The 13,562-nt window shown below is 41.8% G+C and overlaps 1 protein-coding gene across 6 annotated transcripts in view; it reads left to right on the plus strand.

Annotated features, from left to right (window-relative positions):
• cep112 (centrosomal protein 112) overlaps positions 1-13,562 on the plus strand; it is a 96,441-nt gene that overhangs the window by 41,136 nt on the left and 41,743 nt on the right. For all 6 annotated transcript variants that reach the window (XM_034593779.1, XM_034593781.1, XM_034593783.1 and 3 more), the window contains 2 exons: positions 2,532-2,639; positions 8,419-8,601. In XM_034593779.1, the coding sequence (XP_034449670.1) occupies positions 2,532-2,639; positions 8,419-8,601 (291 nt within the window). The remainder of the gene's footprint in view (positions 1-2,531; positions 2,640-8,418; positions 8,602-13,562) is intronic.

The raw sequence follows: 13,562 nt of genomic DNA on the forward strand, positions 1-13,562 counted from the left end.
TGTGTCTGAATTGTGCTGCTTGCCTTTCAACTCTTTAGAATGCACCAAAAAATAAGTTGTTTTCCATTATTGTGAAAAAGATACTGCATTCAAGGTTGCAGAGGCTTGAACTCCCTTAGCAAATAATCGTATAAGTATATAGCTAATAGGTTGCCTATAAATGCTGCACTTTTTGAGTATTGTTATAACTGACGTGGAAGCTGCAACAGGAGCACACCACAACAAAATAGTTGCAAAATATTGTGCCATTCGTTTGCAGTAAGGTTAGGAAAAGGGCAACATAAAGAAAGTAGCAGAGCACCTGGAGAGCATGTATATCTCTGCCAAGGTTGATTGGCCACTTTATCACCATGTTGCATATACGTTTATTAATATCAGATACATCCACATCATCAAGATCTTCACTTTTTTTCATAAAGATGTCTGAATTATTTTCACCCCAAAAAAAATGTTAAGGCCTCACATCTCGCAATATTAAAGGAAGTGCAAAACCAACCCTTGAATCCGTCCCCTTAATCGGTTCTACTCCAAACGTCAGTGGGTTCCTCCTTAGCCAATACCCCACTCTCCCACCGAGTTTCACTAAAATCGTTTTCAGTAATCCCGCTAACTGATAACTTGGCGGAGGTAACAAAACAAAAAGCTGGGTCTTTTGATGAGAGAGAGAGAGAGAGAGAGAGAGAGAGAGAGAGCGAGAGCGAGCAGGTGCCCTAATCTGTCATTAGTGAGCACATAGAGCACAAACACATAGAAGAGACAAGCAAAACAGAAGCAGAACACAGAGCAACATGGAACAGCATTCGTAGGATGCTCTCTTTGCCTTGTAGCCACAACAATAAATACATTGCACTGGCCGACTGACAACAGGCAGGGATCCTTTTTTCAAACTTGGGCACCGAGTGATATCTTATTTTTTCAATGCTTGGAAAATGTCTGTATTGCTCTACTTTTCCTCTTCTTCCTCCTACTCCGTTCTCTTGTTCTTATCCTCCCATCCTCTTGCTCACTCGTTCTTTCCCCATTGAGCCCCTGGCATCCCAATCTCCAATCTGACTTTATGCTCAGCCCACATCAAAGCCACTGGAGAGGGGAGCAGTCTCTTCTGCATCCCTGTCATCCTCTCTGCCTCTTTCCCTCTCCTCTACTCCTCTCCAGCACACTTGTGCATCGCTCCATCACGTTATCCTGCTAAGGCTTTAATGTTACAGAAAGTACTTCAAAAGAGGCTTTTACTCTCTTTTTTTCATCCTTCCATCTTTCCTCTCACCATCTCCCTCCCTCTGTCTTCAGATGGTGTTATATCTAAATGGATTATCTGTATCACTCCCTTCCTCTGTCTGTCTTTCCCTCATTCTGAAATCAGCATCCCACTTTTAGACTACACTTAAAGGAAAGAGTTTGCCCTATTTTGGTGAGGGGGGGGAAAAAAAACAAGCACCACCATAAGGAATCAAATCTCTGTTGCATGCACAGTTCAAAGCAGGCTTCGGCATTTTAAATGGATTAATCAGAACACATTTAGCATTTCCTGAGTGTTGCACACAGCCCAGATGCAGAGGCGTTTCAGTAAATTACCTCTCCAATTGTACTTGATTATCATCATCTGAAAACAAAATGAGAAAATGGTTGGCTGCAAGAAAGGTGAGTTAAGATAACGTGTTGAAATAATGTTTTTTCTTCACAAACAACAAGTCCACAATGAGCCAGAAGATTGTGACTTTGTTATTTCTCACTCTGCCTCTTTAACGTGAGTCATTGCAGTTGTCGTGTTGCAGCTGTAAATATGTGAACTATTGTGAACTACTGGCATTACATATTTAATGCTAAATTTAATATTAAACTTTGATGTATATATTAATATATTGATGTGCTGCTACTACGATACCATTACCATAAGATCACACGTGAAAGTGTGGACTTTGTTTCTTCCCAGTGGCAGTTCATTTATTTCAATAGAAAAATGTTGCTGCAGAAACGGGGCATTGTTTTACAAGTTCTGCATGCTTTAAACTTATTGTAGAACTAATGTTAAAAAAAAAATGCAAAGAATCAAAAATGCTAAAATGTCCAGCCTTAATGTTTTACTCAAAAACTTAATACTATATTTATTTGAATATTGATTTTGGTTTCAGTCTAGGGCTAGGGTGATATGACCAAAAAATTATGTCAAAATGTAAATGTTCATATCGGTCAATATCGATAATTATCACGATACGGTCTGGTTATTATTTCTGTTAAGATTGGAGACTGAATTTTGCTCCTGAGTGAAGGTTTATTATATTTAATTCTTCTTCTTTATGAGCAGAGAATGACAAACACTTGATAAACTGCAAAACATATTACAAATCTGAGTTAGATATGTTTTTTATTTCCTCACTGTGCTTGCAAGATAGATATGCATTATATCAATATATATATTGGACTTTTCTTTTATTGCTATTGATGAAAATTACAATGTTATTATTTTATTCCCCAGCCCTATTTTATATCATATTAATACATTTTACTTTTTCATCCTCTCATGCCTCTAGATGGAGAAGGTTGAGGAGGACCTGATCCGCTCCAAGTCCCTCAGGGAGAACATGGCAAAAGACTCCTCCCAACAACTTGATGATCTCAGAGAGAAATATGAGCAGCAGGTCTGTATGAGACATCTGTGTTGCTGCTGTATCCAGGGGGAAGAGTTCTCCTCTTGCTTCCACCATCACAATCACATTGTTATCGTTTCTACATTATCAGTGAACACTTGGCCCGATGGAGCCAAGGGGACTGACATCCATTTGGAATTGTCATGTTATTCCTCCCCATCTGTTCTGCCTGATTTATTTCTCATGATAAGGGACACGCTTTAGATTAACCATAAATTGCGGCTCAATAAATATCTTAAATATTGCCAATTGAAAACTAATGCAATCTGCATAGCAGATGCACCGTTGCCTTATCATCCCATCTCCATCACTCTCCTTCGATTAGGAGTCTAGTAACCATTTTCACAACTCATTGAAATCTAGCTTACTGATAGGAGGACATCTCTTATAGAGCATCAGATTCAATTAAACCAGGGAAATGGATGTTATCAGAGGCAGCCAGTGTTATTTGAGGAGACAGGCAGTGTAGTTTATATTTAATATTTAACTTTTAGCTCATCTGCCTACAAGAAGGATTTTTCTTGTAGGCAGAACACAAAATTCATATTTTAATTGAATGACATACAAAATAAAATTTAAAACGACTCCACAAACTTATTGTGATTAATAATTGTACATACAACACAAGGCAAAATGAACGGGATTTTCAAGTTAGGAATAATCATGAAGCTCAACATAGTAAACTATTGCACAATGTGATTTCAAGATATATGAAGTCGTATATACCTGGATTGCTATTAAATAAATGATACATAATTCTTAAATTATTTACTTCCTCCTTTAAATTATGTAAAACAATGTGTGTGTGTGTGTGTGTGTGTGTGTGTGTGTGTGTGTGTGTGTGTGTGTGTGTGTGTGTGTGTGTGTGTGTGTGTGTGTGTGTGTGTGTGTGTGTGTGTGTGGGGCCCCATATGAGTACGATCATGTGACAGAAACTTTGGGAGTTTCCAGTATCTGATGCGTCATCTCTATTTTCCATCTGTATCCACAACATGATTGATTTCTAAGCAGCAAACTAGCGCTCAGCCTGTCAGTTAATAAGCATGCTAGCACTCATTTCCAGGCCAGATGGAGTTAACACTGCGTGTAATTTGCTGTAGATTGGTTGTAAGTGGAGGATACAACGCTGGAGTTACTTTCAAAAAACACTGCAGAAACAGTTATCTGTTTATTTTATTTGCTCCATGGTCAAACAGCTGCGTTTGTAACTATGACATTTGTGGGTGGTTAAAAAAAAAAACAACAACATTTGAATTGGTTGTATAATGTATGCATTTTATTTAAATCTTTTTAGAATACACAATCTGAGGACGATGGAAGATGTAGAGTTTCACATTGTCATTGAAATCAGAGAAGCCTCATTAAGAAGGAATAAGTTGTCCGACCCTCTGGACCCATTGTCATTGATCAGCTCGAGGGGCACAGACAGCTCCACGTGCAACGTCAAATTATGCTCCTTCTAATGGGTCTGACACATTCCTCTTTCCGTACAGCCCCATGCATTTTAAAATCCTTTTTAGTGTACGTGTGCATACACATACTTTTAGTATCAGGAGCACCAGTAGAAATTGTTAACCTACATAAAAATCCGTAGTGTTTTAACATCCCTGTGTCTTTACCACTATCTGTTTACATTTCATTTGCAATCACAACCAAGTGTAAACCCTCTACATCCACACCCTTGCAGATAAGTCCAGATTTGAATATCTTTCCCAGTCCAACCCTGGGCCGTACAGGAGAATGAGTCCGACTGTTGGATGGTGTCATTCATCACTGATTAGCTGAGAATGGGCATGTTATGACTGAAAGTACATCAAGGCTTTTGTTAAAGTTTCTCGACCCCCTTGGTGTTGAGCAAAGATGAATATGTTATAATACCCAGCTTGGTGGCAGCTCAGACAATGTCCATTCATTCTATCCATGGAGCAGTCTGCGCCCCTCCGGGTGATCAATTAAAAACTGACATTACCTCCAGAGGGTTGGACTCTTTCTCCTCTCTGTGTGAGCATACTTATCACAGAATCATCCACCTTGCTCAAAAACAGCAGAATCTCTATATGTCTTAAGTCAAAAGTAGAACTTATTCGGATCATGTAAGTGGGCATTAGTTTTAGGTTATGACATTATAGGAATTTGTCACATAATAACCGGACTAGTGCAGTGCCCTTTTCTATACAGGTTGCTGTAACCAGGTTGCACATTTCTTTCTGAAACAAAGAGCTGTTCCCCTGTTTCTTTAAAGTTTGGTAAAGCTTGACTCAGTCAGCAGAACCCTGAACTTGAGAATTGTCGTTGTTGTTGACAACAGCACATTCACGTCAATGGGCGCATTCACAACCACGACGTTTATTCAAAGTGCATTTACATAAATTCTACACTGCACTTCCTTGGGCCCTTAACAATACACGTGCCAAGTGTAAAGCCGTTAAGAGGAACAGTTTTCGAGGTATGCGAGCCGCTTACAGACCAACAGAGACTTATGGAATTAGTTGATGAATAATATTTTGTTAAAACGAAAATATGTTATAACATAAAAAATCTTTTTTTTTATAACTTTTCATGTTAATACATGATTTATTTTCCGGCTTAGGCATTACACGCTTCTCTGCAGTTTATTGTTCTGAGGAGTCGCATGTTTTTTCTTTCATGTGAAAAACAGATCAGCAATCAGAGCTTCATAGAAAATAATCAAATGACGATTATCATCTGCTGCTACGCAGAGTGGGGGTGCAGTTGACAGTTGACGACAGCTACACAGGGTTAGCAGCACATCAGGAAGCTTTGGTCTTGACGATATAAACATCTAAAGACAAAGAGCCTGTCTTTGTGATGGTGCTGATGTGACATTCGCTGCACAGTTAGAAGGGTAGACAAAGAGAATAAATGTGTCTCCGTACGCATATAAAGATGTGAGATTGTTCGTAAGTTACTGTGAGAACTGTTGTTTTACGTTGTGTGCACATTCTATGTACTTTGTTGTGTGGATCCGTTCTTCCTTGTCCGCATGATGTATGCATTACGCCTCTACTCCTCCACAGAGAGATCAGTGTCACGAGATTGCAGCGGTCAAGTTTGTTCATTCAGATGCTCACAAGAGAGCTTCCCCTAAAGGGGCAGCTTCAGTGAGACTTCAAACAGGGAGCCATGTATGAGGGAGTTGTTTTCCAGCTGACATCATGGTGACCTGACAGAGCTCTGCTTCTTGACGTTGGAGTGACGTAGGCAGGTCAAATGGCTGCTGTGGAGTCATGACCTTGAGAGTTGTCATAATGCTCAACAGCCTCATACTTCAGCTGTTAGATTGGGATAATAAACAGTAAAGGAGTCACAGCCAAATGTGCACTCATATCCAGACTCGGCGCCACTCACTGGCCATCTTCTGTTCAAACCCTACAGTGAGGAAAAAGAGGTTTGCTCCCCCCCACACACACACACAAAAAACTCGCCCCAGCCTCCCCTGCTGAGACCAGACAAGCCTTCTGTTCTGCTCTCCTCTACACCCTCCTTATCCCTCCTCCTTCCCAAATATTTCAGATATCCCCCCTGGGGTTGAAAGAAGCCTATTACCTCACTGTCCTGTCTCAATGCGTACAATGCACACACACACAACCATGTCAGCCGAGGCTGACAGGAGTCGTGCTGTGCAGTAACACCCGACCCACTCTGTATCTGTGGCACCAAGCTGTGCTATAACTGTCTTCCCTCATAAGTGCCACGCCGGTCCCTTTAAGAACCGCAGCACCCAGCATCCTCCACTGCATGCTAGCGCTGCGTGATGTCACAACCAGGCTCCTCGCTGGGTCTGCTTACTGTCATCTCCTCTGCGCCTTTTCCTTATGATGTTTTTCTCACAATGGATCTATCTTGTCCATTTCTTCGTCCTCGTTTCACCTCAGATCCCCTCTTGCCTCCAAAATCCCCTTGGCCTCAGAAACTAAACAGGAGCGAACTGTCAGCCAGGACGTCCTCAAACTATTTCTGTTACCGCATGTCCTGCTGTCCTGCTGGGGAGTTCTTGAAGCGATTGCCTGCTTATCAATTTGTCAGCTGTGATTTATGTGAATGATTCTGACTATCCATATGGGACTACATATTCTGGCTGTGGATCTGAATTGTATCTATTATGTCTTTGGATAGAGAAAGCGTTGCATGTTTCTGTTTGTGGAATGTACCGTAGACGACATCAGCATTGCTAGTATCGTCATGTGGAGGATGTTGCCCACATTTTGCATAGTATTTGTCGAATGGAGCTTTGTGGTGTTCTATTGTGTACTTAAGAAAAGGTATCTTGAGGCTGTGCTGTATGTGTGTGTGTGTGTGTGTGTGTGTGTGTGTGTGTGTGTTTGTCTGCCATGCCACTAACTGAGCCGCAGAGATAAAATACATTTTTATCCAGCTATAAATCCTCCAATTGGCCTTTTTTTTTTAGGACATTAAACAAAGCTTTCCAAAAAGCTGAAGGGTAAATTCTTGGCTGCCAAAATGAAGTGTCTATTGTGGCCCAGCTCTCAGTGCTGGAGACAGAATCTGGCTTCCTGTAGATAGCCCCTCATTCATCACCTGCTCTGAATAGCATGCAATGTCCGAAGATATGGCCGTGGATAGAACAAGCACAGGACATAGAAGCTGTGGATCTCCACCTCTCTGGCAGGCCAGGTAGGGTGCCGTCAAGCACAATGTGCAGGGGATTAGCTTCAAAGCAGGGAGGCGAATGGGCCCCAGGCCCCTGCTGTCCTTTCAAGGCTCCGGCTGGGGCTGCACGGCGGGATGGTGTGGGGGTCACTGGTTCCCCCGCCATGGGGGAGTGGGAATGGAACGGAGCCTGGGAAAGGCTCGGAGGTTTGGGGCTGGGAGCTCCGCTGGCAATGCTCACCTCTCAGCAGGTGACTCCGCTCCCAGTTATAGTGGGAAACAGACTTGCCTCAGCTGACAGGATGATTAAGCCCTGAAAAATGTGGGCTTTGTGTACCATTAGAAGTGTTTTATTTTGCTGTACTGTATTGTGTGTAGTTGTAGTACTCTGGTGAGACTGAAGTCCACTGTGTATCTATACCGAGCCTTCTTATTGATTGGTGCATACAGGTCCTTTTCTATATTCTGACTTAGATGACTTTCTGCTGCATAAACCAGAATGGTAGCATCCCTTGAGCATAATCACATTAGTTGTAAAAACATGTAAACTGATATTGGTAATGTTAAAGCTGTTCTCACCTCCCTATCCATTTTTTTTCTTTTCTTTTTTTTGATTCAGGGTTTATAATGAACATCATAGTCATCGCCTAAGCCGATTTTCGCATGCTGTCAGGCGCCTAGCATGGGGCATCGGGTGGTTACTGCAGCCAGATGGCTAACCCCTGCCAGCTTGCATGCATAGCATGAACTAGCTGCTCTTTTATATGCCGATCGCAGAATAGGGATAGGGGACAGATTTAAAGAGAGAGAGGAGTGGGACATTGAGGGCCAGTCGGTACAATTGGCAACAGAGGTGGGAGGGCGGGGGAGCCAGCCAGATGTAAACACATCACATCATGTTGTCCTCTGACAATGTGAGGAAGCGGAGAAACTTTCTCGCCTGTCTTTCCCCCCACCTCCTTACCAATTTCACCAAATTGTTTGGGCACATGGGTGCTTTGGGTGGAGGGAAGGGATAGAGGGAGTAGGACGAAGAAAGGATGGATGGATAGGTGGATGGACAAGTTGTCATGACGACAGGGTTGCTCTGAGTGTGTGTTGGCTGATGAAGTCTCTCTTTGCCTGCTTGTCCAATCAGATGGCTGAGCAGCGCATGCAGCACGAGCAAGAGAGGACGCGGCTACAGCAGCAGCATAGCGCGGAAAAGGACAGCCTGGTCCAGGAGCGCCAGCGGGAGGTGAGCAGCCTGGAGAGGCAGGCCAGGGCCGCCCTGCAACAGCACCAACAGCACACCCAGGAGTGGAGGAAGCGCGATGCCCAGGTAGGGGGTCTCCACTGATCCTCGTCCGCACACACATGCATGCTGACCCACCGCTCTCCCATGGACAACCATTTTGAATGTTGCCCATTGACGTTTTCCAGGGTTTCAAAAGCTCAGCGGGTTAAGACACTTTTTTACTTGAAACTAGACAGATATTGCTATAGGTCGGGAATCGTTTTATAGATTGCTATGTATTTGGGCGCAAACATATGTACGAATTTAGACTTAGCTATTTGAAAAGAAATTTCTTTTGATTTTTTAAAAACGGTGCTGTGCTTAAGACAAAGTTTAAAATATCTAAAATTGTCCCCAAAAAAATTATCGCCGCAGAGTTTTCGTAATACAAGTGTTAAGTCTTGAATTTCTGAAAATCCCAGGTAGCCAGATAAAGGAAAATACATTTTCTGCGTTGAATGCCAGTTTTTATTTCAAAACCCCAAGGATTTCTTTTATTTTCCGCTGTACGGTCATGGACCCAGCGGCAAGCGCCCAGTGCTTCCCACCGAAGTGCATCTCCGCATGGCATCCCCCTCTCACCGCAGGTATCCATCTCCCTTCTTGAAAACAGTGGTGATTCCCTCATCCCACCATGGACGGCCACAATGAGTTCACGACATTTGTGTCTATATTAACGGACATCCCTGACACCGAGAAATAATTCTGTTTCCATTAAGCCAAACCAGCAGCAGGTTCTCATCTCATACTCCTCGCTCAGCCTTCGCCTCTCTGCAGCCTGAGCTAGCTTGGAGCTCTGTGGGAAACCATTTGACAAACCAGCCCCCAACTGGGGATGTATTCGACTCTTCAAGCCTTCTGATTAAATGGAGCTAATGTCATCATCATTAGCTGGGGACAGGGATTCGGACAGACATATTTATTAACTGTGGACAAAAACGTGCTCACCCCAAAATGTGGGCACAGATGGAGCCAGACACCGAACGAACCGCGACGTATTCGTACTCGTAAACTATTGTACATGTTTTATTTTTTCCTCATTCGTCACAATCATTTGTGTGTCATTATAGAGATAATTTACATTTACCACTAACAACAAATAACTGATTTTATTATTTTTTCAAAAAGTGTTCTCCAGTTTGTTGCAGGTTAAAGCCTATTCTTGTAAAATGCTTCGATATTTGAAGGATTAAGAAATTTGCCAAACTCTAATCATTTTGTCTTTCGTTGTATTCTTTGATGATGTTTTAATTTTAGTTGCAAACAAGGAAAATATATGGGATGTTCCCATCAACGTTCAAAATAACCACTAGCTCAAATTTGGCTGAAATGTCAAAATATCTGTCTCTATATTGAGGTAAACACCACTTTTATTCCACCACACCAGCAAACTGCTGTACTGGTTGGCTTGTATCACAGCAGTCTAAAATATATCAAAAAGCTGGAAATGGTAAAACATGAGGGAAAAGTGCTGTTTTTTCATTCCCTGTCTAATGTTTCCTTTTTCTAATATTTTTGGGGGAAATGTCTTTGACACCACCGATGACACCAGGCAGTGTGTTATTTGGTTTTCTGGAGATGCCGTCACAACGAGACGATAACAGCCGATAACATGCTGTCCAAGTCGTGTCAAAATGACATGCAGTTTGGCAAATCTCAGGAGGTGACAGAAAACAAACTTCCCCTGCCCTCATCTCATATTCTCAATTCCTGTTTTCCCGTGCAGCATTTTGAGTAGCGATCACACACCCGACTAATGTCAGATGTTAAGGCGACAGAAATTTTCACTCGGGCCTTGGAAAGATGGAGGACAGGATTGTGAGCTCTCTGAAACTGCTGGGGATGTGAGTCGGTTTGACTTCCTGTGTGAGCACTGTTCCATGGATGTGCTGTTAAAATGACAAGAAGCTGACACCCCACCAGCAGATAATGTATTAAAGATGAGCTTCTTTTTTTTTATATTGAGCAAATCCACTTATTATTAAACACTTTTGCATCACCAAGGTTGTTTACCCCTTGAGAATTCTTTATCTCTCACACTGATACTAAACCACAGCTAATGTGGCCCTGCACTGGCATTTTTTTAGACACAAAGCTGCTGTGAAAAATTTCAAAAAAGGCAGCATTTTGATGATGCCTGGAGAAAACATAGACCACTTCCTTTCCAGCACATGCCACAGCTTCTCTTCTTCTCTCACTTCTTGCATATCCTGTGGTTCCTGGATTCTCAACTTTTCACAGCCAATCAAACAAAACAATTCCACCAGATATGTGAGATGGACAATGATATTATCATCAAGTGCTGTGTCAGTAACAGGCAACACAAATGTTTGCCCTGGCAATTGAGCCTCATTATTTCTGCCTCTCTCCTGCGCACACTTTCTCTTCCTGGACTCAGTGGAAGGACGACTGCAGCTCAGAGTTTATTGGCTAAAAGAACAGCAACTGTCCGCCACACACTCTCGAGGATGAGTAATACCCACTCATCCCCTTGATGTGGGGGGACAGCAATAAATAGCATTCCTGACTCTTGCCTTGTGTTTGAGAAGGAGAGCCAATGAGTCGTAGCAGCGTCTGGAGGGGAGAGCTAACACGGGGACACATTGTCCTGATCCCACTAAAGTTTGTTATCCAAGAAACTCTGACTTCAACCACTGTGTAGGCACGACACATTATAAAGACTTCCTGTTGTGTGTATGGGTTTCATTTGGTTTTCAGGATGTTCACATCCACACTTTTAAATGATCTTTCCTTTCCTCTGCTGAACCTTATGCGTTCCATGTTATGAAATCTCTAATGAATTAAATTAAGCGACTGGTTTTCAGGCCTGCTGTGTTGTTTGCTTTTCACCGAATCAGGGGATTAACTCACCATTCCCAGTCTGGTGGACCTGAATCTTGCCGTTCGCTTAAAAGAATAAAGTATTTCTTAAACCGTTTTTTTTTAAAATACCAAAGCGTGAAAGGAAGCTTTGAGTTTGGCTGCGAGTCCAGGATGATGAAACGTCTTCCTGATGAAATATGTTTGCCCGCAGCGGTTACCGTGTTGTTCTGTTGGCTGATCAATGCCCCCCAGAGGACGAAGCAGTTTCATGGTGTTCGTTTTTTGGGGAAAAAAACGTCACCTTCTAAAATGTTTAAATTATGGTGGGGTGGCCTTGGTTCTTTCCTCCCATGCACTGTGGAAAATATGAAAACTATTTTAAACTGAAACCAAAAGAAGTTTTTTTTTTTTCAAATTCCATTATATGATAAAAACAATTAAATATAATTCGCTGTTGCTGTTTTGTTTATTTTTTTTTCACGTCAGAAACTTTAACTCAACATTATACATGAATTTCTGTTGTATTTTGAATACAACAGAATTTGTTCGTTCTGTGCAAAAACCAACATTCATATTTTTGACACCAGCTCCTCCTCAAAACTCATTTTATGGCTGTTATTCTCCAGAATAATTATGTCCTTTTTTTCCTGAAGGAACATACACACCATCTGGACTTCAAACAGCATGGGAGAGAGCGAGAGTCTTGTGAGGTCTTTCTTCTGGGCCGTGATGGACTAAATAATGATGCTGTCAATTTTTCAAAGTGTTTCGATCCTAAGTACGTGATTAAGATGAGTCAAATGAAGAGGGTGATGACAGACTAAGTCAAAGCTAAGAGGATTTGTGATGAAGAGAACAAGGCAGACAGCGAGACCAGTGTGGACAGTGATTGTCTCAGTGCTTGTGTGTATTGTCATTTACCGAATGATTGGTCCCTGAGATCTGGTACTGTCAAGTGAGTCTTGTCTTGTTACTCAGTGATCTCCAGTAGTGGAGGAGAGTCCCACTGAGCTGGCGTGTCACTGTGATTCCTTAAATGATTTCATCATATACATCTGAGAATTTCTGTTAGAACTCAGCTGGGTTTTTTTCTTTTCCTCCATTCAGAACGATTGATCATGGGCGAAGTCGTGAGCGTGTACTGATGCTCTGTGATGTGTCGGGAGTTACAGCATACTCTCTTTCCAACCATGAAGCCATTTAGTATGTGCATACATCACATCTTGGATTTCAGCCAGATGGATTTTTATCTGACTGACAACAGGGAAGCGTTCATTACGACAGTCCGCCTGGTTCAGTCAAGTATTATTCATATGTGTATGTCAGTTTTACTGCTTACACTATATGCCTGCATTATACACAAAATATGTATATGTTGAGCTTTAAGAATCACTTACATTATACTCATACAAATTGGTTTCTAAGTTGAGTTCAGTAAGAAAAGTATAATCACAGTATAGGATGGTTAGATACACTATATTAAACTGTGACAGTGGTTTACTGATTAGTACTTAGTCGTGTTTAGTGTTCTTGTCCAGAGTTGGATGAAAAGACTGAGTCCACTCATGTCTCTGGATTAACTTTGGTCCTAGATGCAGGAGGTGTTTAGCTTCACTTGACTTTAAGACTCACTGTGTGTTCTCCCATTTCCTGAGTTGTGACGTTGTTGTTCCGACTTCAGTGTTTCTGTGCTTTGAAGTCCTAATGTGGGAAAAATATGGACACTGTAAACAAAATGTGTTGTATTTAGGCGTCTAGAGTGTTTACACAACACCTCGACTCATCTTTCCAATATTTGCACCATAACAAAAAGCAAAGAAAAGGGATCAGATGTGACAGGCATATAAATAATATAAAACGTATGCATGTTAATCTGTAAAGTCTAGTGTCAGGCACTTGTGAGAGGTGAGCATGCAGTTTGCAAGTCGACAATAAAAGCTACTATTTAGGGTTGACTGTAAAATTACAAGTGATCAGCAACTCAGCAACTTGTGTACCAAAACTTCCCGCGATGGCGTCCATGTAAATAACACCACGTAAAAATAAAAACTCTGAAGATCACTAACATTAAGGATCTAATTTATTTAACCTGCAAAACTAAACTAAATCCCAAAGTCCCAAAACTTCTCTGTCAAAAGACATAGACTTATTTTTTCGTGCGGCTTATAGCAAAGGTTAACAGA

Source organism: Hippoglossus hippoglossus, chromosome 8, assembly GCF_009819705.1.
Source record: "Hippoglossus hippoglossus isolate fHipHip1 chromosome 8, fHipHip1.pri, whole genome shotgun sequence".
Classification (NCBI taxonomy): Eukaryota; Metazoa; Chordata; class Actinopteri; order Pleuronectiformes; family Pleuronectidae; genus Hippoglossus; species Hippoglossus hippoglossus.